We start from the raw sequence: 25,639 nt of genomic DNA on the forward strand, positions 1-25,639 counted from the left end.
TAAAGGTTAAGAGATTTGTTAAATATTGTCAGTGTTAGTATTATCCTTTTATCCAGTTTGCCGCATTTATGGGGGTTCTCATAAGAACAATTGTTTTATTCATTTGGTGTTATTGTTATATCTACTAACAATATGTAAGAGCTGGGGTTACAGTTATAGGCCCTACTGCAAGATAATTGACTGTTAAATATATATATACTGTGTTGGATTTCGCTGAGAATAGAAATTATTGGTTGTTGATATAACCATGGTTTTCCCATATAAATTATTGTTAACTTTACTTATATTGTTAACTATCATTCCTGCTCATCAGGGATCATAATAATTATGTATATATTTATATTTTTGGTTTGTATTTATTAATAGGCCACTTTTGTTTTGATGATAGGTTATTTAGGAGCCAGAAAGATGTTGATTCTTCCCATAATTCATTCAGTATTTAATGTCTTAATTTGGTCCATTCAGGGTTATACTGGCAAGACTTATTTAAAAAAAATCCATCTACACATGCACACACACATATACACACATGTACATTTACACATGTATGTATTTAGTTTTTATTTGCCATTAACTGGTTTCATTGTGCTTGAAATCAGACTTTTCTATATTCCCAAACTTAAGGACTCCACATGAACTTACACCTTTCTGTATGAGTTTGAATGAATCAATAAATATGCTTTCTAAAAGTCATCATTTATTCATTGTATGCAAAGCATTATATGATGCATTGTCTACTATTGAAATAAAAGACCCAAACAATTTATCTTTTTAGAGGTAACACTGACATACAGTGAATGAAGTACAGGGATTTTTTTCTTTTTTTTTTTTTAATTTGTTCTTTTAAGTTGTACATGACAGTAGAATGTATTTTGACATATCATACATACATGGAGTATAACTTCCTATTCTTGTGGTTATACATGATGTGGAGTTACACTGGTCATATAACTTTAAAGTACATGGATCTTAAGTATGTAATTTGATGTTTTGATTAAAGACTCATGTAATCATCATCCTACTTAATACTTGAAACATTTTCATTATTCCAGAAAATTATTTCGTTCTATCTCCAAGTCAGTTTTCACTCCTCATAGGCAACCATTGTTCTGATGCCTGTCATCATGGGTTAGTTTCACTAGTTTTTGAATTGCATATAAATGAAATCATTCAGTATTTATTTAGTCTTTGGTAGTTGGCGTATTTTACTCAATATTAAGATTTTGAATATAATGTTACTCGCATTGTTTCAGTAATTTCAGTTTTCTTTATGCCTGGGTACTATTCTGTTTTTGAGCTACACTGCATTTTTTTTTTTTTTTTTTTTTTCCTGTGCTGGGGATTGAACCCAGAGCCTCATGCATGCTAGGCAAGTACTCAAACACTAAATCACTCTGAGCCCCACTACATCACAATTCGATTGATAGTGAGTGAGTAGATATATATTTGAGTTGTTTCCAGTTTTTGGTTTTGGCTTTGTAAATAAACATGCTACAAACATTGTAATACAAGTCTTTTTTTTTTTGGGACTAGGGATTGACCCCAGGGATGCTTAATCACTGAGACACATCCCTAGTCCTTTGTCCTTTTTATTTGGGACAGGGTCTTGCTAAATTATTGAGGCTGGCTTTGAATTTGTGACCATCTAAGTCATTGGAATACAGGTGTGTGCCACCATGCCTGGCATATACAAGTCTTTTATCAACATATGTTTTCATTTCTCTTGGTTAACTCTTCACCCAAGAGTATAATTGTTAAGTCATGACGTAGGGGTATTTTTATAAGAAATTGCCAAAAATTTTTTTCCAAAATGCTTATATTTCTTCATATTCTCATTGGTAACATATGAGAGTTCCCATTGTTCTACATCCACTGCAGCATTTAGTTTTGTCTGTCTTTTTAATTGAGGCATTGTAGTAGTTTTAAAATGACATTTTATGCTGGTGCAATGGTATATGCCTGTAATCCCAGTGGCTTAGGAGGCTGAGTTAGGAGGATTGCAAGTTCAAAACCAACCTCAGAAACTTAGTGAGGACCTGAGCAACTCAGCGAGACCCTGTCTCAACACAAACAAACAAAAGTCTGGGGAATGTGGCTTAGTGGTTAAGTGCCTCTGCGTTCAATCCCCAGTGCCAAAAAACAAAACAAACAAACAAAAACCAACCAAACAAACAAAAAACAAACATTTCATTATGGTTTTAATTTACATTTTCTTGGTGATTAATGATGGTTGAACACTTTTAATACATTTTCTTGCTGTTTGAATGTCTTAATTTATAAAATATCTCTTCAAGTGTGTGTCCATTTAAAAAGTTGAGATGTTTGTGTTTTTCTTATTGAATTGAAAGAGTTCTTATATATCCTGTGTACATACCCTTTGTTGTATGCAGATGGTTCTCAAGTTATGGTTTTTGAATTTTCCATGATGTGAAAGTGATATTCAGTTAGTAGAGTTTTGATCTGCTCCTGGGCTAGTGAGATGCAGTATAATACATTTGCAATGTTGGACAGTGGCAGCAAGGTATAGCTCCCAGTCATGATCACAAGGGTAAATGACCATGCTCTTAATAGTGTACTGTATTGCTAAGCTATGATGTTTCATAGGTTCAGTATATTAAATGCATTTTCAATTGATGATGGATTTATTGGGATATAACCCCATCTTAAGGAGGATCTGCCTATGTATCTCAGATATTTTTTCCTCTCATTCATTTTTTCATTTTAATGTTTCTTTTGGTGATAACAAATTTTAAAATTTTTACAAAGTCAAACTTATGTATATTTTCTCTTTTGGTTATTTTTATGTTCTCCACAAATTTTCAGTACTGCAAGGTTTTCCTCTAGAAGTTTTATAGTTTTAGTCTTTATATGTAGGTCTGTGGTCAGTTGCAATGAAGTATGTGATCTTAGGTAGAGGGGTTCACTTTCCCCCTACACTTACTGTTCTCACATAATTAGTTCAACACTTTTCTTTCCTAATGAATAGCCATTGTATATTTGTGAAAAAAACATTTGACCGTGTATGTGAAGCATAGAATATTTTTTATCTATCTATATAGTTGTGACTCTTTCCAGAAAGTTATATAAATGGAATCATATAGCATGTAGCCTTTGGAGTTAGGCTTCTTTCACTTAAAAATATATATATTTGGGGTGAGCATGGTGGGGCCCACCTGTAATCCCAGCTATTTGGAAGGCTGAAACAGGAGAATTGGAAGTTTGAGATCAGCCTAGGCAAGTTAGTGAAATCCTATTTCAAAATAAAAAGGGATAGAGATGTAGCTCAGTGATAGAGTACTCCTGGGTTCAATCCCCAGTACTAGAAAGAAAGGAAGGAAGGAAGGGAGGGAGGAACAAAGGAAAGAAAGAAAGATATATTTGGGATTTATTTATGTTCTGCATGTATCAGTAGTTAATTCTTTTTTATTTCTGGGTAATATTCTGTTGTGTACCTATAGAAATGTTTATCCAGATACTCAATGGGCCTTTGGGTTGTTTTGAAATTTGTGGATAATTATCACTAAAGATGCATTAAACAGTCATGGAGAATTTTTTATGTGATCCTAAGTTTTCATTTCTCTTATGTATTGGTAAGTGTATATTTAACTTAAACTGTCAAATCATTTTCCAAAGTATCTGTAACATCTTAAATTCTCCCTAGCAGTATAAACGTTCTATTTGCTCTGCATTTGTGCCAGCATATTTTCATCATTTTTTATTTTTAATTTTAGTCATTCTAGTAGGTGTGCAGTGGAATGTCATTGGTGTTTCATTTACATTTTCCCTAAAGAGCAGTAAAAATTGAACATTTATTTATATGCTTATTTTGTTATATGTATTCTGGCTTTTCTATAATGAAGTCTATTTATATTCTGTCCTTTTTTCAGTCCTGAAGTGGTTGAATTACTGTAGCCTTTTGTAAATCCTTAATTCAGGTAGTTATGAGTCTTCTAACTTTCTCCTTTGCCTATGAGTGTCTTGAACACATTTAGTTTACTCTGTATTTGTAGGAATGTATAGCAATTCTCTTTTGAAGTAAGGGAATCAATCTGTCATCACAAATATTAGTGTTTTAGAAGTGCTTACTGAAGACTTTTCTCTGAAGAATTTGTTACACCCTAGGCTTTGTGACTGCAAGTTAAAGTTATCATTTATTATTCACTCAAAGTACCTTAATATTATAATGTGGCACATATTCTTTATCATGTGCATATTTGAATTTTCATCAAATATAATGTGATAGACAGCAGCAAATCATTTTGGTTTTATATTTGATAAAGTGGTATTATATATAAGACTTCTAAATTTCATTTCAGAAATTTTTTATAATTAATTCTACAGATCTGCCCTCAAAAAAACTGCAATGGAAATAAAAATATTGTCCTTTTATATTACATGAAGCACTTAAAAATTATATTGATAAGAACATGAGTGGGAAAAATTCATAGTTTTTTCATAGAATTGGGGGCTATAGGGATGTTTCATGTCAGAATGAACATAGCCATTAGTAGAGGCCATTTGCTGCAAAACAAATGACTTACCTATAGACTCCTGAGTCTAATGTTTGTTATTGTAAGGATATCAGTGAAAGACAGATGGTTAAATAAAAAAAAAATTTGGATTCGAATTACTTTTATTTGAAAAAAAAGTAATAAAGTTACATTTAAGACTTGAATAAATGAGTTTTTAAATAGTTAAATGCTATTAGATAAATGAAACTTGTAGAGCTAATAACCTGCTTTTTGTATCATAGCTTGTTTTAAGTTTGCCAGCCACATGGTAGGGTAGTTCTTAAATTTAAATACAATTGAGACATCATGTAAATAGATCTTAAGTGTCTATGTTTATTGAAACTTCTGGGCCAAATGCCACACTCCATTCCATTTGTTAACTTCTATTTTGTCATGTTAGTATTTATGTTGTTGTTTCTTTTCTATCTGAAGAAGATTAAATTACTGAAACAAGAATTTCCTTTCTAGAAGTAAAGGTTTTTCACTATCAGTTAAGTAAGGGTAACACGATGTACTGTGTAAACCCTTTAGCTTTACTTGACATTTTTGTAAAATCAGATGAGTTTAGAATGGAGATTAAAAAAACGAAAGAAATTTAGGTTTGTCATAGTACATTGCATTTTATTCATGTTGTTATTGAGAGTGCATTTAGCAAGAAATCTGGCTTACTCATTTAAAAGTTTTAATAATTGAATTCTAAAAAAATATTCAGAGGTAAAGTGGAGCTTATTGATATTTTTGAGGGTTGTTGTTTCTTAAGGTACACCTGCTGGCTTCACAGAGAGTTAGATACAGTTGAATCAAAGGACATTTTGATGGATTGAATCAATGTGAGTAGGTACCTCTAATGAAATTCTAGAAAATTCTTCTATTTTTCACATAATTGCCTTAGAAATTATTTTTGTTAATATGGTGCTGTCAGTTGAGTTTGCACAATGTTCAATAGACTTTTCAATGCTTTTGCATAACTTAGTTTTTAAGCCCTACCACAGCCATAGGAGATAGGTCATTTAAGCATCATCTCTATTTCACAAGTGAGGAAACTATGGTTCAGACAACTGATAACATGTTTGTGCACCAAGGAAATTCTAGGGACTGCATTAGAATGGTGATAACCAATGTTAAATGTTGAGCACATTGTTTGGCATTTAGAAATTACAAAGTGAATGTATGGACTATTTTAATACATTACTATCATCTTTAACTTCTAATCATTTTTGCATTATACTGTAGCACTATTTCTCTTAGAAATATATGCTGTTTTTGAATTTAAAGGAATATCTGAAAATAAGTCTAATGACATTTCAGTTTCTTATTCCTTTAACTCATATTTCCAAGTAATTCTTGATTAATTAATAAACATGATAATGTATGAAAAAACTATTTTCACATTGTTAGCTATCCACACAAATTTGTATTTCTGAGAAACTGAAGTTTAATACAGTAGACTTGATTTTAAAGTAGCTACTGTAGGTAAGAATATTAAGAAAATTCTTTAATTATTAAAATATGTTATATATCATATATATATGACATGTGTTTCATACTATGATACCAACAAAGAGGTATAAAACATAATTCTTTCCTCAACAAGTGTAATATTAAGTTGGAGAGACACATGAGCAATCACATTATATAAAGTTTACCAGAAGGCTGTGCATAATTAATTGCCAAAAGAATGCTATAAATTTAGAAGAGAAAAGAATGCTACAAATTTAGAAGAGGAAGTTGTCAAAGTTTGAGAAGGCTTCATGGAGGAGACTGGAGCCAACCTATGTCTTCTCCAGGATCTGAAACTCCAGAAAGAAGGAAGACATGGAATGATTCAGAATTCAGGGATAATATTGCTAACCTTCCAAGTAGTCTGAGATAATATCTTATAACAGTACACAAATTAAGCATCTTTCCTGGATCAATACATTTATTCTATCTAATGATAAAGAAAACTGATTTTCTGAGGGCATGGCTTATTCAAAGGAAATTTATAATTTGTATTGCATTAGAAATGAGAGTAAAAGCAGACATATCATTTTTAGTATAAATCTGTATCCATGTCTATATGTATATCTACATCTATATTTATATATCTTTTTCCTCTTTTGGGTACCAGAGATTGAACTCGGAGCACTCAATCACTGAGCCGCATCCCCAGCCCTATTTTGTATTTTTATTTAGAGATAAGGTCTCACTGAATTGCTTTAGCACTTCACCATTGATGAGGCTGGCTTTGAACTCCTGATCCTCTTGCTTCAGTCTCCTGAGCTGCTTGCATTACAGGCATGTTTGGCTAGCATATATTTTTGACTTGCTAAAATTTACATAATAAAAATAGTGTTAAGTTAAATATCACTACTGAGTTTGTGTATATGCATGTGTTTGTATGTGTGAGTATACACAAATAGACACATATAGTGTGTATCTACACAGATGGTGGGACCACTAGATCATATGACAATTTTATGTTTAACTTTTTGAGAAACTGCCAAACCATTCTTGCAAGTGGCTGCACCATTTTGCATCCCATCAGCAATGTATGAGGGTTCCAGTTTCTCCACAAAATGTTCTTTATTTTTAATAGAGAAACATTCACATCATAGGAAAAATAGGTGAATATGTGTTTGTTATATTTTCCAATATTGCTGTTGTAGAAAAAGACAAATAATTTGTACAAATACAACATTTTAAATGAAGTTCTTTGATGTATTCGTGTCATTGCATGTCCAGTTTGCAGTTTGTACCAAGCTTGAGTGATTTAAAAAAGAATTTTACTCCTAGGGAAGTAATTAATTTTGGGCCAAAAGTCTCAAAGTTCATGGAGTTCTGGAAACTAATAAGGTGTCCCTGAAAGCTTGTATTTCAGGAAGTAGGTAGGTGTTTCACTAAGGAAAGAAGCTATCCTTTCTCATCATTTTGGATGTGTTTTGAATTTATCAGCAAGAAAAGGAAAACTAGTGAAATTATATAGTATTTTTGATATGCTAAGAAGATCTGTGTAAAAGATATGCATCCTATACTTTAAATTTAAAATATTTCAAGATAAGAATGCTTTTTTGGGGGAGGAATTTGAGAATATTATTTTTTGATGTTAAACACACTAAGATGCAGGTTATTTCAGTACTAGGAATGCTTTTGTGCCATATGAAAGTGATGTTCCTTATGTTTGCTTAAAAAATATTGTCCTTTAATCTCCTTGGGTGGAGAACACTGGATTTTTTTTTTTTTTTTTTAAGGCAAATTTGCTCTGTAGTGGTTTCCAGCCTCACCATCAAACAGGCTTTGTTCTTCAAGAATAATTCACAGTAAATAATGTAATACCTCTGAAAGTCCCTGTGGAAAGTCACAATTAATTTAAAACAGAATTTTGACATGCTGATAAGTTCCAAATTATATTTGGAATTCTCTTTTTTATCATAGTTTTCTTCATATTTTAAGGCTTTTTTCTTTCTTTAGGTATTTATTCAGTGCTTATTATGGATAAAACTCTGTGCTAAGCACCAGGGATGATTTTATAAAGAGTTATTTAATTCATTCAATATTTACTAAATACCTATAGGATTTAGAGCATGAGGACAGATCCCACAATAAATAGTTCCTGCCCTCTAGGAACTAGCAATCTATTGTATTTGAGAGAGAGTAGATATATACATATGAAATTAGTAAGTAGCAGTGTAGAAATTATATGCTTCAGTTCAGCAAAAGTCAAGGTCAGTGTGAATGAGGAGGATAGTAGTAGAAAGTGTCATATAATAGATAGGAGCTGAAATATTGTTAGAATTTGAATGGTATATAGGAGAAGGAAGAAAAATGACTTGGGTGTGCTAGAGAAAATGTTAAATTGTGAAGAGAAGTAGTAATACTAGTGTCTGGATGGTGGAAAAGCAGATTGACTTCTCCTTTTTCATCAACTTGAGGGTAGTGGGAAAAGGTGAAGTCTTTATGGGGAAGGCATGTGAAATGTGACTCCAGAGGAAAACCTTGGTGATAAAGACAACAAGATGAGCTAAGAGGATTAGGTAAACCCAGATGAAAGACATTGGGCAAATTATTTAACCTCATTAAAACCTCAGTTTCATTATCTGAAAAACTATCAACCTCAGAGTCTAGTTGAAAGTAACTAACTGTATATTGTGAAGGAGCTTGAGATCTGTCATGTGCAAAAATGGACTAAATCTTTTCCATAAGGGACCTATTTACTTTTAGCTTTCCTTCAGCAATCCATTTCGTATTGACTAATGAGTTTGCATATTGTTTTGAAATATATAAAATATCATTAACAAATCCATTCTTTCAAAGATTTTTTTATTCAAAAAAAGTTATTTATTGAAAACACACCTCTGCCTGAGATACAGAGGTTCACTTTTATTTCCATTTACCCAACTATTAGTCTGCTTCTTTATCTTTTCAGGTTTTCTATAGTTTTCCTTTAATTGAACAGGTGGAATTGATTTTGGAGAGACTATGGAATTAACCTTTGTGATTCCGTTTGCTTTCCACATACTACCTACAAACCCTGAAACTTTACTGCTCCTTAGAAGACTCTATTAGTATTTCCAATTTGTATATTCATTTGCCAAGTATGTTACTGTTCCAGGATTTTATGTCTTTTTATAACTTTCCAGATAAAGTTAAATTCCTTAGCTTAGCACATAGGGCTCTCAATTCTCTGTTATCTCCATACTTCTCAAATTTCCATCTTCTCTTTTTCCTTCAGGCATTCTGAATTATTTGTACTTCTTGGAACATTATCCTGTTTTCTGACTCTTACTTTAAAATGCCTTTCTTTCTTCTTTATCTGGTTACAGCCTGAGTGTCCCTTTTTTCTTAAAGGTCACCACCTTAAGAGGGTTGTCTTTACTTTTGCTTCCAAGTAATTCACCTTGCTATTGCGTCTCAGACTTTCTTGATCCTTTCTTGGTCCTTCTGGAACATTACTTGCTTTGCTAGTGGTGTTTGCCTGGAGCTCTAGAACACAGTTTTTTTTTTTTTTTTTTTTCTTTTAAATATTTTTTTAATTGTCAATGGATCTCTTATTTTATTTATATGTGGTGCTGAGTTTCAAACCTAGGGTCTCACACATGCCAGGCAAATGCTCTACCACTGAGCCATAACTCTAGCCCCTGGAACACAGTTCTGTTGGTAGACTATTTCTGCCACAGCTTGGCCATCAGTGGAGATGTGGTTGGGGGCAAATCCCAATGCCTTTATTTTCCCTTTTCTTCATTTCTCACAGTACCACCCTAGATATGGTGGCTGGATTAGGCATTAGAGAAGACTTGGAATAAGTAAAGCAGTTAAGGTATAGTATACAAACATGTAAACTATGTCTAAAATACAGTTTTCTCTCTGCCCAGGGAAAAGCATCCAAGAAACTGAAGTGTTCAGAGAGCAACTTCTTGTATACTTCCGGTACTCTAATCTTGAGAACTACATCTCTAAGGAGTGCTTCTGTCCACTGTCCACCTTAGGGAAACCTCATTTCTTTGAATTTATTTTCCTCACTAGTACCTTTCTACAAGTGGTGAAATTTTTTGACTACTACCTGTCAGCATTATCCATGATAGTCTTTGACACCCAGATTTTGCAGAGTGGTCAAGAATTTATATGGTTTGCCCCAAGTTGATCTCATTTTAGGTCTTCCTGCTAATGTCAATTTTAGCCTTTTGTTTCTTCTAGGCTTTCAATGGGTATAGCTCTTGAATCAGACACACTCATCACATACCTCTTCCAAAGTTTAACATTAAATTTTATGCATAGTATAGTCTAATCAAATAATACACGGATGGTTTTCTTAATGTCTCCAAAGGATTCTTTCATAATGAAGATAGCACTTCACTTATTCATACAGTTAGAGAGTATAATATTTCTCCCTCCAAATGGCCACCTTATTAAAATTGAACTCCCTCTGTGTGCTTTTCAAAAGAAATAGGCCCATGGCTAAGTTATGGCAACTCACTGGGCAAATAAAAATCCAGTCGAAGCTGTTAAGTCACTGTAGTTTGCAGGGGTTAAATTAGATTGTTAAAGAGTAGTTATTGCCTAGCTTCCTTATTAATGGAAGGCTTTTTTTGTTGTTATTTCTATTACATACCTTGCTCCCACTTGTCCTTTAATTATTATATCCCTCCCAAAGCCTGTGAACGTTATTTTTGTTAAAATCCCTTTGGTGTTCCTCTGGCAATCTGGCATATCTCTATCATGATATTATAACATAAGAATTGACCTACTTGTTTGTTGTCCTGCACATGAAACTTAGTGATCAATAATGATTAGTGGTCAGTAATGTTTATTGAATGTTAAATGAATAGTAAAAGAAACTGGGATCTATTATCTTTTAAATTTGCTCTTGCTGGGTGCCCTGGATGCAACCCCAGCGTCTCCAGAGGCTGAGGCAGGAGGATAGGGAGTTCAAAGCCAACTTCAGCAAAAGTGAGGCACTAAGCAACTCATTGAGACCCTGTATCTAAATAAAATACTGGGGGTGTTGCTCAGTGGTCAATGCCCCTGAGTTTAATCGCTGGTGTGTGCACGCGTGAGCACACACACATACACATACACACACACACACACACACACACACACACAAAGACCCTGTCTCAAAATAAAAAAATAAAAAAATGGACTGGGGTTGTGGCCCAGTGGTTAAACATTACTGGGTTCAATCCCTGGTACATTTGTATATATGTATAAATAAATAAATAAACACACACGCATATAAGTAAAATTGCTCTCTACCTTAGCAATATCTTAATCATTACATTTAAGATTTCATAGAGAGCCCAGTTTGTTTTCTTGTGAATTTTCTCTAGGAGCAGCTCAACACGCTTATTATAATATAGTTATTACAGTTAGTTTTTTTTTTAATTAAAGTTTGAATTGTAAGAACCTTAGGAAAAAATTAGAGAGCTGCTGAGGCCCAGCTCACAATTAGTATTTTCTCCCACCACTGGAACTGCTCTGTATCCAGCCTTCTATCTTGGAGAGGTAAGAAAAAAGAAACTGATAAGAATTTCTGAGTCAACTCCTTCTCATCCCTAAGTGGTAGACAGTTAAATGATATTTCTTGCATCATTGATTTGACCCTTTGTTTATTTTGGCAAAAATTAATGTCTTTTTACATATAGCAGAGCCTCTATTGATGGTATAATTTCTGATTTAAAGCAGGAAATAAAAGTTATTGAAGAAGAGAAGAGAAAAAAATTAGACAAAGTACATGTTCTAAATATGTGTATTTATGCACAAATATACAGGAAAGTCAAGAAGTACTCAAATTTATGTGTGGCATTCTACATAAAGCTTCTATGTCAGAGGATTTAGAGATCAATGTGCACATTTGACCTATATCTTATATATTTTTTGGCTATTTTAGAACGTGACTCTTTTGAAGGGAAAGAAGTAGTGTCAGCCAAAGATTATTTTCTTTGTATAAAGAGAAATTAGTAAAATGCTCAGTTGTTTCATGATCAAATATTTGACTTCTTTTATAGAAATTTCAAGAAATCGCAGAAAAAAATATGGAAAAATTAAACCATATTGAGAAGTCACATGAACAGTTGGCTATTGAAAATTCACACCTCAAAAACATATTGTCAAAGACTCAAAGAGAACAAGCATCCTTGCTGGCAGCCTGTGCTTTGATGACTGGGGCATTGTATCCCCTCTACAGCAGATCATGTGCCTTATCTACACAGAGAGATTTTCTCCAGGAGCAGGTCAATACCTTTGAATTGTTCAAATTGGAAATTCGAACTCTCGCCCACGCCTTGTCAACAGTAGAGGAAAAGAAGCAAGAGGAAGTGAAGATGAAGAAAAGACCATTCAAAGGATTGATACGTATATTCCGGAAAGGTGTTATTGCAATTTTGGCAGCAAACAGACTCAAGATTTTGGGCCAGTCATGTGCTTCTCTTTTTACCTGGATGGAAAGTTTCAAAGAAGGCATAGGCATATTAGTGTGTACAGGAGAGCCCAAAGACAAGCATAAATTTCCAAGTAAGATAATTTGTGTTTTTAAAATCTAAGTTGCATATAAATAAAGTAACTGGGAATATAGTTGACTATTCTACAAAAGTCATGTAATGTTTCAAATTATGTAACTTAGTCCTGAATACGTGTAAGTACATATGTGGTGCATGGATAAATGTATATTTTATATAAATACACATTTTTTTGGTTATAAACTGATTAAAATTTAAAGAAGCAAATATATATAATTTTAACATTATGTAGCTTAATTATGTTTGAATCCTTTTTGCGGTAAAGGATTTGCACAGTGATTTTTCTAAAACAACATGATTTAAAACTATACTTTACTTTCACTTTCTATGAATCAATATAAAATGATGAGTTAAAAATCTATGAAATGACAGAAATGTAAATATTCCAGCTACTATACATATATATTTAAATGCTGGATTATTCTGAGGAGGCTCTGTATTCAATTAACTTTTTAAAAAAGTAGTCTACTAAATAATAAAAATACAATTAAAGAAAGTTTCTTTTTAGTTTCCGTTAACAGTTATCTATAAATTAGTAAATTAGGTCAATCAAATGTAATATATCTTGTAGATTTTTTTCTGCACTAGGCAGTGCTCTGTGTACAAAGTTTGATTTGTTTCTTAAATCACTGAACCCTGCCATGAATTTTAATATGAGTTTTAGTGAAATTCTTGGAGCAATTCATAATGGATATTTTCTATTTTTGTAGAACATCAAAGAGAACAGTTACGTTGTTTACAAGCACTCAGCTGGCTTACCAGTTCTGACCTTCTTGCTGCAATAATCAGTTCTATGGCCGAGTTACAAGAAGTCATTAGTAAAACAGGTGTGATTTCCTCTTTTATGTCCTTGTGAAATATACTTAAAAGCAAATGTCAAGAAATTCTTTATGGTACAATTTCTAGTAAGCCATCTAGGAAGAAAATACATTGGTTTTTATCTTTCTTTTATTCAGTCACAGAGAGATTGTTAAATCTATATTTAATGATATAATAAATTAATGTAAGTTTGAATGGTTAATTTTGTCTTTATTTATGGAGGAAATTAAGTGACATTTCTTGGCAAATATTTCTACCTTGTATTTTTCCCTTTGTGATCTGGCTTTTCTATGTAAATCTCATCACTGATTTTTAAAAAAAATTTAATTTTTTTAGTTGTAGATGGACACAATACCTTTATTTTATTTTTTTTTATATGGTACCGAGCATTGAACCCAGTACCTCACACTTGTGAGGCAAGTGCTCTACCACTGAGCTACAGGCCCAGCCAATTTTTTTTTTCATTAAGTAATACAACAGTGTTCTTTAAATTGTTTTGGTCTTTATTCTTTTCTACTTCTGGCTGTAAATTTTGGAAGCTTGAATAGTAATTGAGCCAGTAGAAAAAATTTCTGTCTTGTTTGGTGATGTTTTTATTTTGTCTAATTTATTTTAGATAGAGTTATTTGGAATATTCTGTGCCTTTCTACTAGGTATGGAACCACCAAGAATCAGTGATTTCTAAAGGTCTAAAATTCAAGTTTATTTTTTTCATAACTCAGATTGTATGATGTGTTTGTATGAGGGGTTCAATGAAAACTAGCTTCTCTGCTCTGGAAGTAATGTTGACATACAGTTACTGGTTAAGCTGTGTCATTGGACTAATTATGATAATTTCAGATGCATTAATAGTAAAAAATAATATCATCTTGTTTGGGACTTTCCTGCTTCATAAAATGTAACATCAATTAAATGATAATGGGGGTATAATTTAATTCTTGAGATAGTTCTATGTAATTATGAATCATTCATTGTAATTTCAAGGGCTAGGGATGTAGTTCAGTGGAGAGCACTTGTCTGGCATGTGCAAGGCCTTGGATTCAATCCCCAATACTGGAAAAAAGACAAAAACATAAACATAAACATGGATTCTGGAGTTGGTTTGCTGGGTTGGAATCCTGGTTCTGGCACTCATTGTGATTTCAAGTATCTATTTTTTATTTATTTTTCTTTTTACAGACTGCATTTTGATTCATTACACAAATGGGGTACAACTTTTCATTTGTATGGCTGTGCACATTGTAGATTCATATCATTTGTGTAATCATACATGTACATAGGGTAATGTTATTTGTCTCATTCCACTGTCTTTTCTTCCCCGGCCCCCTCCCTTTCCCACATTTCCCTCCACACAATCCAGTGCTCCTCCATTCTTCCCTTACCCTCCTCCTCCATTATGTATCCATATCTACTTATTGGAGAAAACATTTGGCCTTTGGTTTTTTGAGATTGGCTTATTTCACTCAGCATGATATTCTCCAACTCCATCCATTAACCTGCAAATGACATAATTTTATTCTTCTTTATGGCTGAATAATATTCCATTGTATATATATATACCACAGTTTATTTATTCATCTATTGAAGGGCATCTAGGTTGGTTCCACAATCCAGCTATTGTGATTTGAGCTGCTATAAACATTGATGTGGCTACATCACTGTAGTATGCTGATTTTAAGTCCTTTGGGTATAAACTAAGGAGTGGGATAACAGGGTCAAATGATGAGTCCATTCCATATTTTCTGAGGAAACTCCATACTGCTTTCTAGAATGGCTGCACCAATTTGCAACCCCACCAGTAATGTTTGAGTGTGCCTTTTCCTCCACATCCTCACCAACACCTGTCATTGCTTGTATTCTTGGATAGTAGTCATTCTAATTGGAGCGAGGTGAAATCTTAGGTAGTTTTGATTTGCATTTCTCTAATTACTAGAGATGTTAAACACTTTTTCATATATTTGTTGATCACTTGTATATCTTCTTCTGTCAAGTGTCTAAACCTAGGTTCTTCTAGTAGGAAACTTATGACTCACAGATCATTTTTAAGTGTGGCCATTGATGTTGGTAAGCTATGTGCATATTTAATGTATTGTTAAAACCTTAACATACTGGGTTTGGGGTCTGAAATAAAAATCTAAATTATTTTAACAATGTATGTATTATAAGTTCAAAGCAAAATACTAGCATTCTTTTTAAAAATTATTTTTGGTTGTAGATGGACACAATACCTTTTTAAAATTTATTTTTGTGTGGCGCTGAGGATCAAACCCAGTGCCTCACATATATGCTAGGCAAGTAGCACTCTACCACTGAGCCACAACCCCAGCCCAACATTAGCATTCTTGAAAGGACTTAATAGTTTTGGATTTAGCTTAATTAACGAATGGTTTGTATTAGCCACATTTTTATACATATGTAGATGCTTAAAAGTAGATTGTAGGGACTGGGGATATAGCTCAGTTGGTAGAGTGCTTGCCTTGCAAGCATAAGACCCTGGGTTCAATCCCCAGCACCACACACACAAAAAAAGTAGATTGTTTTATAAAGCTATAGTCTCTTTATGTTATTAATTTATTTGTTGTATTTTTTCTTATTATTGTCCTATATATACTTTAGGAGATAAAAATAAGTGAATTGTTTAGGTCCTCTAGAAAATGTATAAATGATTATTGAGCAAAAATGACAACTCATGCATAACTTTAGGTAGAATATAATCAAGGCATGGACAAGGAAGTGCAGGCTTTAAATGTTGTAAGAATCCATATGAGATGCAGCTTAGTGTGGGTTGTGAATATAGGAAGAACTTCAGGAAGGAACAAGTGATTTAGCTGAGTCTAATCAGAATGGAAAGGCATACTTAGCAGGCCTAATTTATAGATGATTAACAAAAGATATTTTTATAATATCCCTATCAGGGTGGGGAGTGTATCATTAGTTCAGAATCAGCTTTTTGGGGCTTTATAAAATTGGGCAGTAATTCCCCCTGAGTACATTCCAAAAGTGGTTCCTTGAAACATTTTTAAAGTTAAAATCTTGGTGCAGTGATTATCAAGACCAATATGTATAGATAAGACCTATCAAGTAGAAGATAGAGTAAGAATGATGTCTTTTAGTGCTTGCCTGCCTCCAGGAACAGCTGCTTTGATGTAGGTGTAGTCATGCCTCTACTGGCTCGAGGATATAGCAAGTTCAGGGAAACTTATTTTTAGGAAAGGTTTTAAAACGTTTGTTGGCTAAGAAGCACTACTTAAGGGGAGAAGTGATTGTCACTTAGAGGGAAGGAATAATTGATGTATCACAGTCCTAAGGAATATTGGAAAGAATATGGTCTGGAAGGTAGATAACTGTATATTATTGAACCAGTACAAAAACTATCAGTATGGACCTTACTTGACCATTTGGGATTATAGACTAATTGGTCAAACATGATGAGGGACTTATATATTATATTTTCCAGGTCTTAGTTTTCATTTTTAAGTGTATTCTAGCAGTAGAAATTTCATATATTTTAGTAGAAAGGATGGGAACATATTTTCAGACAGTTAAAGATAAATGAGTAGTTATCAGTGGATAATGAGAGTAATAAATGTAAGTAAAGTCATAATAGCTTATATAATTATGTTGTTTACAATTTAAGTGTATGAATAACCTAAATAGGTAAACATTATTGACAATGTAAAAGAGCATTAGCTTTGAACAAAGATTTGGTTTTGTATCCAATGCTGGTAGTTAGCAGTTCTGTGAAATTGGGCAAGTTATTTAGAGATTTACTATGTTTCAGATTTTTTACTTGTGAATGAAGATAGGGTCTTCTCCCTGGCTGTTCAATGAAATAATGCTTATTGAACATGTTGTATAGTACCTGAAATATAGTGGTTACTGAAACAGTATTGCTCCTGTACTACATCATGCAAATAGCATGATGCATCATGAAAATAGCATTTAACATTAATGAACACACACATGCACACAGATTTGGGCTACTAATTATTCATTTTCTATCCTAAAATTGCTCTAATTCTTTATGAGGAAGGCATCTCTTTAGGGGTAAGGAGGAATTTGCCTGACCTCGATTATTGATTCTGACACTATCTTATGTGACCTTGGACAAGTTTTTTGAATTATCTGTTCCTCAGTTTCCTTATCTGTAACACAGGAGTATCACCTGTCTAATAGAGTTGTTTAGAAGACAAATTAATTTGTGTAGAGCTTTGAATAGTCTTTGTTTACCAAGTGTGCTTACTTTAAAATGTTGGTCATTATTAATGCATCAACTAAATAAAAACAAAGAACTTTCAAAAAAATTTGGAGTAAATCAAATCAAGATTTCAAGACATTTTACATATTACATATAGCTCTAACTTTTAAAAAGATCTTTGTTGTCAATTAACTATATGAAGATGAAGAAATTTCTTTCTCTGAATAATGTTTGTTTGGGGAGGTGTCATAGCTTTGTCTTCTTATTAATTAATAGAAGATTCCACTTAAAATAGTTTAGTCAAATAGTTTTTTCCACTAATAAGTAATAGGAAGTCTGGAGGAATATAAGAATACAGACTGTCTTTTCTCTCTGCAAACCTTAGCATCTTTGTATTTGTGCCTTCTAGTTTTAAGCTTTCTGCTCTACTTTCAGGCATCAGAATTGTGTTTGGGCAGGAAGGAAAAAGGTAAAGGTAAAATGCAAACACATTCATAAATTATTGGTGGGAGGGAGAGTGATGCAGCTACTTTGGAAAAAAGTCTGACTTGTCCTCAGAATGTTAAACAGGAACTTATCATATGAGCTAACAGTTCCAATCCTGGTATATATCCAAGAGAAATGAAGACATACATCCACACAAAAACTTGAGCTCAAATGTTCATAGCAGTAACATACTAATCGCTTAAAAAATGAAAATAAATCCAAATGTTCCTGAACTGATGAATGGACAGATATCCAAATGATGATATTTTATTAGGCAATAAAAAGGGATGAAATTATTGATATGTGCTACAATATGGATGAACCTTGGGAACATTAAACTAAAAGAAAGAAGCCAGTCACAGTAGATCATACATTATATGACTTCATTTGTTTTGATATGTACAGAATAGGCAAATTTTAAAAGAGAAAGTAAACTAGTAGTTGTCTAAGTCTAGGAAGGGTGCTAAGGGAGCATGGGAGGTAACAGCTAATGGAAATGGAAATTTTTGTGGGTGATAAAATGTTATAAAATTGATTGTAGAATGATGATTACCTAACTCTGTAAATGTACTAAAACCATTGATTTGTACACTTTAAATGGATAAATTGTATAGTGAGTTAATTATATTTCAAGAAAACTGTTAAAAATATGAAGGCATGTGGTTGCCGAATCTTATCTTTTTGTATCTGGAAGGCAAGAGCTTTCCCAAAAGTTTACCTAGTAGGATTTTGTTTCTTTGACCTGAACTGGGTCATATGATTATTCCTAGATGGCTAGCTATAAATTGGCAAAAGAAAAGGGAAGGTTTTGTGGTTTGATCATATCAGTTAATCAACAATGTCTGCAATAGAGAGGATTTATGTTTCTAAAATGCAAACCTCACCTATTACCTCCATTATTTATTACCTTCTCCCCATTATAAAAGAAAACTGGTCAATTCAGAAAACTTGAAAAAAAATCACAAAAGAACAACATAACAAAACCAAGAAGTATTTTTTTATCATTGAAATCACTCAAATAGTTACTCTTAACATATATTTTCTTATGTGTTCTTCCAGTCTGTCTTTACTTCTTTCCTCCTTTCTTCCCTCTTGTCCCTTCTTCCCTTTAAACCACTTTAAATGTCAAGACTACATATTGATAAACATCACTGTGATTTTTAGTTATTTTAGCCTCAGGAAAATTGTGATGTATGTATGGCAATACCAAGTAATAGCTTTTTAAATATACTAAAGAATAACTGCAAAATAAAAAAATAAATAACTACATTACTTATATAATTTTTATTCTAAGATTAAAAAAATTCAGCAAGTAATTTTTTTTTAAGAAAAACTAGTTCTTATCCTTTCACAAGCAGGAGGGCAGTCCTTTATAGCCATGAGAGCATTTTTCTTCATTAGCTAAAGTTGAAAAAAATAGGTGTGTATTTATTTAGTGTAAATTCTGAATTATGCATGTTATTCTCTAGGAGAGGAAATTTAAACATGTTGGATATGCAGCAGAGTAGTAATTAGGAACTTAGTCTTTAGAGTTGAGTCTGAGCTTCATTGCTTACTATTTTCCTAACATTGGCAAATTACTTAATTAAAAAAAATTTTTTTAGTTGTAGATGGAAACAATACTATTTATTTTTATGTGCTGCTGAGGATTGAACCCAGTACCTCACACGTGCCAGGCAAGCACTCCACCACTGAGTCACACCCCCAGCCTTTACTAAATTCTTTTACAGACTCAATACCCCCATCTGTATAATTTGGCTAATAAAAGTTACTAGCTGATGGAATCCTAGGAATAAATGTAACCTGCTTAGCCAAGTCCTTTGTATTTGTAAATGTACTATAAGTGTCCATGCCTTAATCTCTTTCTTGTGCTTATATCTCTTTGGAACTAGGATATTACTTTTTACCTTTTCATGAAAGTAGAAGTTCTATAATGGTAGCTTGAATTCATTGCTCAGAAAGTGCTAAAGGTGGTTGCCCCTGTTACCTTCTTAAACTTTGATGATGTATTTATAGGCAGTGGGCAAAGACCCCAGTTTCCATGTTGCCACTGTAAATACTGGACAGGTGGCAACCTTCTTGCTTTCATTATAGTGTTTGCCCACTTGAGATAAATTACCTCTTCTAGGTATCCAAATGGTGTGCCTGCAAGAGATCATTTACCTCAAACAGGGGAGAAGTTACTTCCACAGAAGGTCTGAGATATCAATCATTATGGGAATAAAGAACCCTTTGAATAGCCTAACTTTTTCATATGACTGGTCCAAACTAAAATTTTAAAGATAGAAACAAATGTGCAGATTTGCTTGAACTATCTCTGAAGAAGAGTGGATAAAGTAGAATATTAATACATTTTGTTACACATTTCTTCTATAATTGAATCTGAATTATATAGAAGATAAATAACCCAAATATACCCTTGTTAGTACTATTCAGAACTTTCTTTCATTGAATACTTTAGCTTTCTAGAGGTCATAGCTATTCTTTCAAGCTAAGCTCAGAAGCCTATGTTGTGTTCAGTTTAAGACGGAGGTTTCATAATCAGGAGGTTCAAAGCAGTAAGAAAGAATATTTCTATTAATAGGCAATTACTGGTATATAGTTAAAAGATTTAAAGCTTTATTGAAACTTAAAAAATTACAAATATATCCTTGCTACTCACTAGTGTGGTCCATGGTACAAAAGCATCTGTGTCAACTGGGAATGTGTTATAAATGCGTAATCTCAGACCCCACTTCAGACTTACCCAATCAGAATCTGCATTTTTGCAAAATCCTTAGGTGATTTGTATGTACAGTGCAGTTTGAGAAGTGACTTAGAGAATTTTGTCATTTACTTAACTTCCCTCTATCTGAAATAGAAATAAGCACAGTTATTATTTTTGCTAGTTGAGCTCCTAGTATCTATACTGAGAAGCCACACTTAATCTACTAAACTTTAAAAAATTATTCATTTCTTTTTTATTATGACTTTTGAATTTTTGTATTTATTTGAAAATTTCATTGTGAAAAATTTCAAATATATGGAGAACTTGAAAGAATTTTACAATGAACAAATATTAAATTTTTTGCCTATGATAATTTTTAAGAATTTTGAGTGGATAATTCATCCCTGATATTGCTTCTATTTGAAGTTTCATTTTCATATCTTTTATAGAATATATTTGTTAACAAAGTTACAAAATAATGTACAAATCCAAAATGTATCGTAGTTTCTGTGTATCTTTTAAGAGCCTGAAGCCATTTTTTAGAAAGGTTAAGTTGAATCCAGATGCTAGCTATCATAGCAACATATTTATCTTTTCAGGTTTTAATAAAAGAATGAAAGAAAGCATTTCCCCTCAAATCTATGCAAAAATGTCACATAAGTATTTAGAAAAATAAATTTGCTACTGCCTTTTTTCCCAGAAAGAAAAATATGGCAGCTTACAATATGTGGAAAACATGACTATATAATATTCATTAAAATTTAAGAAAAAAAGTTGGAAACAAATTCAAGCCAGGAATGACATTGAAAATGTCAATTATGATGGCTTACAGATGTGTGTTCAAATTTGAGTCTGAGGATTCAGTTGTCAATGATTTTTGTTGTTGTTGCAGTTCTGTGGATTGAATTCAGGGACTCCACTGAGCTACAGCCCCAGCTGTTACTTATTATTTACTTATTTATTTATTAGCAGCATTTTGCTAGATTGCTGAGGCTGACCTTGAACTTGCAATCCTCCTGCCTCAGTCTTCTGAGTTGCTGGGATTACAGGACTGCAGCACAGCTCCCAGCCTGCAGCTCTGAATTAAAAAGGGATATTATGATAGAGTGAACAACATTCTCAATAATAGACAAAGAACTCTTTTTCTTTTTTTTTAAAGTCAAATACTTTGGGATATAATTTACGTGTAATGAAACTTATTTAATTATAAAACTCGCTAAATTTTAAACTTGTGTATGTTAGAATGTATACCAGAAAATATATAGAACATGTTCTTCACCTGTTTCACTGTCAGTTACCCACTACCCCTAACTCAGCACAATCACTGATCTCTTTACTGTTACTTCCGTTTTATCTCAAGAACTTCTTAATTTTCATAAAATTGAAGTCATACCTGCAAAGGAGTTTAACCAAACTGCAAAAGTTGAGGGAATAGTTAGTTCTGCCAAAATTCTTTCACTTCAGATAGTGTAGTTTCTGGGGTTTTCAGAACTACCTCACTTCAGTCCAGCTGGCTACAAGTTGGGGATTCACAAAGACTTCATCAAGTTAGATAATTTGCTAGAATAATGAGAACTCAGGAAAGTACTATATTTAATATCATAGTTTTACTATAGCAAAAGGGAACAAATAAAAAAAAAAACCAGTCTAAAGAAGAGATGCTTTGGGGTAACAACTGGGAGGGTTCTAATCGTGAGCTTCCATTGTTGACTGAAGGAGTTACTGTGATATATGATAATACACATGGAGTTTTACCAAACCAGAAAACTCATTGGAGCTTCAGTGTCCAGAGTTTTTTAACTGAAGCTTCATTATATAGTTTTAATTGATTAGTTCATGTGCTACATTGTTGAACTTGATCTTCAGCTCCCTTCTCTCTGGAGGTTGAGTTGATATCATAGGTTTAAGCCCCGAACCCTCTAATCATATGATTGGTTTTCTGATCCTGTGTCATCTCATTAGCATAAACTATCAGATGTCTAGTGTTAGTCGTCTCATTAGTTTACACTATTTGTTGTAACTTATGAGGCACTTGCCACAAATAATAAAGATACCCCAAATGCTCCAGAAATTCCAAGATTTTAGAAATTACCTCCCAAGGAGCTGAGAAAAGTTCCAGACTTCTCTAGGTAAAGCCAAATTCCTTACTGTACATACAGTATGTGTTCTTTAATGTCTGGATTCTTTGCTTAGCATGTTTGTGAGATTTATCTATGTTCCCTGTGACTGTAGTTTCTTTTTGTTCAAAGTTGAGTAATATTTCATTCTATGGAAAACTTGTTTATTCATTACTTATTAATGGCATTAGAGTTGTATCTACTTCTAGATATTATGAATAAAGCTGATGGGAATATTTATATACCTGTTTGCTGAGAGTGTAATTAACCACATGGAATGCAGCTGCTAAGATGAGGATGATGAGGGTTCACTTCAGATCTTGTCAGATTGGGGAGTTGTTGACCTTGATAGAACTGTTTTGGTGTAGTGATTTAAGTCAAGTCTAACTTTCATCTGTTAAAGAGAAATTGAGTAGTATAAAAGCAGTGAGTTTTGATGTAAAGGGAGTCAGGTAGATTGAATTATAGCAAGAGTATTAAGGGTTCTAAAGAGGTTTTTGTTTTAAGATAAAAAATAATTGAACATTTTTATTTTGTGAATAATGATCAATAGAATGAGAACAAAATGATACAGGAGAGTAGGCACAACTTTAGAAGAAAGTCTTTGAGTTGTTGAAGGGATGAGATTCATTGCCCAAAAAGTGGGAGGAAGATTGGCATGAACAGTTCAGACATTGTGAAAGAACAGGTAGTGTATACAAGTACAGATGCAGGTAGGTTGATGGATTTAAAAATTCTATTGTGAGCTATTTCATTTAGTGAAATATATAAAACTACCAGTTGAGATAGGAGAAGAGGGGAGGATATTAGAAATGTGAGAAGAGAAAGTGAGAAAGTCACTCAGGAGAGAGTGGTAGAGTAAGTTCATTAGGTATCCAGGCTCTTGGATGTCAGCACAAGAGAAGTTTTTATTTAATTAGGTTAGTGTTTTGCCAGTAAGTACAGTGGAAAGAAAGATCAGCAAGAAACTTGAGAGTATCTGCAAAAAAATATAGTTGTAATTATTGGGAGAAAATTCTTCATGGGTCTCCAGTGTTTCTGTATCTCTTGTGAGTGGAGACACTGGAAGCTTTCATTGCAGCAAACTGTCTTTTCAAGGCAGTTTATGTAGTAAACAGTTTTGGAAGATAAAAATGGTACCCCCCCTCAAACAGAGGAAAAGTTTGTTTACTGTCTAATATAATAAAAAATAATGTTTTCCTCAGACAAAAAAATTTTTTTTGCATGTTTGTTTGCAGTCCATGATAAAAGATTTGGTTTTCCTATATCTATTCCTCTCTGTGACACAGATCCACTACATGCAGAACATCAGCCTGGGGTACTCTGTATTGGCCTGTGGACTTAGGGGTTAAGAGGAACTGATGTGAACATGAAGTTCATGTGCACTTCCTTTTCTGTGTGAGTCATAGTCCCTGGTCTGTCACTCACAAGTCTGTCTTCTGTCAGCATCCATGGAATTTGTTATCTTGAAAACAGTGAAATCTCACACCCTTCACAGTTCTTGACAACTTGTACTCTAAGCTAGGTAAGGGAGAAGGTAAGAACATGAATGATGAGAGATCTTGAAAAGTGAACAGAGCCAGGCCAATGGAATGTAGGTAATGGAGTGGAAACTTTTAACAACTTTATATATTATCATTAACCCCCATTTTATAGAGGTGGAAGATGAATCACAAATAACTTAAGTAATTTGCCTAGGGGCACACATGAGAATTTAAATCCAGACAGACTGGTCCTAAAGTCAGTTCTTCTTATAGTGCTGCTTTTGTAACATGTAAAAATTCCTATGTCACCAAACAGGGTCAGATGTCTTTCCTTTGTGTCTTCAGGTCCACTCTCCACTTTTATCCAGCCTTGGAGAAACTAAGTTGCATAAACCACATCAGTGAGTCCAGTGCCCTTCTGGCTTCCAGGAGATTGGAATGAAGGATGCAAGTGATACTGGGGTTACTTATTTCCTGGCTCTGTCCTTGCAGGATTGCCTTTGAAGCAGTCTTCTCCTTGTGATTCCTCCTTCTCTTTTCAGAGTGATTTCCTGTCTTCCCACTTCAGGTCTAGGGACTGTAATAGTGGTACTGCATTGTTCATTGTGGGTTTTCTGCATCCCTCCACTTTTATAAATGTTCTTTTTATTAAATCCTTTTCATATTATCCTAATTTGAATGTTCTATATGTTTTCTACTGGAACCCTCACTGATCTGGCCAGTTTTAATGGTATTGAGGAAATGAATAATTAACCAATGATAATTAACAAATTCTTTTGGAAATGTGATAGTTTCAGTCTTTTCTTCCAACAAAATTGAGAAAAACCTGACTGAGGTATCAGCAGAGAAAGCAATAAAATAGTTTTTGATAATAGATTGCATGAATGTTAGCATGTAACTGGAGTTTAAGAAGTTGAATTGCATTGTTATAACAATTCTTCTATTTATTTTTCATGTAAACAGCATATATATTTGCTTATACTCATAAAATAAAAATAGAAAGGGAATTGATATTGAAATGATGTTACTTTTCCAGTAGTAATAGTGATCCATGGTTGCTCAAATAAGTAAAAAAAGATGCATTATTTTAAAATAATTTAGAATACTTAATTATAAAAAATATTTTTAGATAAATTGTATGCAACTAATAACAGCTTTATCATATAGCTCTTTTCACAGTGACAGAAAATTAAAATATTTTCAATTTTAACTTACATACATATTTAAATTATAGATAAATTATAGGAAATAGAGTCTATGTTGCAATAAAATTATGTGACAGATGAGGGGTAGAATTATGAAATCTTGGAGAAGACAAATGAG

The 25,639-nt window shown here is 33.0% G+C and overlaps 1 protein-coding gene across 6 annotated transcripts in view; it reads left to right on the plus strand.

The window, feature by feature from the left end:
* Positions 1-25,639, plus strand: part of CCDC171 (coiled-coil domain containing 171) — a 455,940-nt gene that overhangs the window by 167,323 nt on the left and 262,978 nt on the right. For all 6 annotated transcript variants that reach the window (XM_079112670.1, XM_079112671.1, XM_079112672.1 and 3 more), the window contains 2 exons: positions 11,996-12,500; positions 13,216-13,332. In XM_079112670.1, coding sequence (XP_078968796.1) covers positions 11,996-12,500; positions 13,216-13,332 — 622 coding nt within the window. The remainder of the gene's footprint in view (positions 1-11,995; positions 12,501-13,215; positions 13,333-25,639) is intronic.

This window comes from Sciurus vulgaris (genome assembly GCF_902686455.1).
Source record: "Sciurus vulgaris genome assembly, chromosome: 15".
Classification (NCBI taxonomy): domain Eukaryota; kingdom Metazoa; phylum Chordata; class Mammalia; order Rodentia; family Sciuridae; genus Sciurus; species Sciurus vulgaris.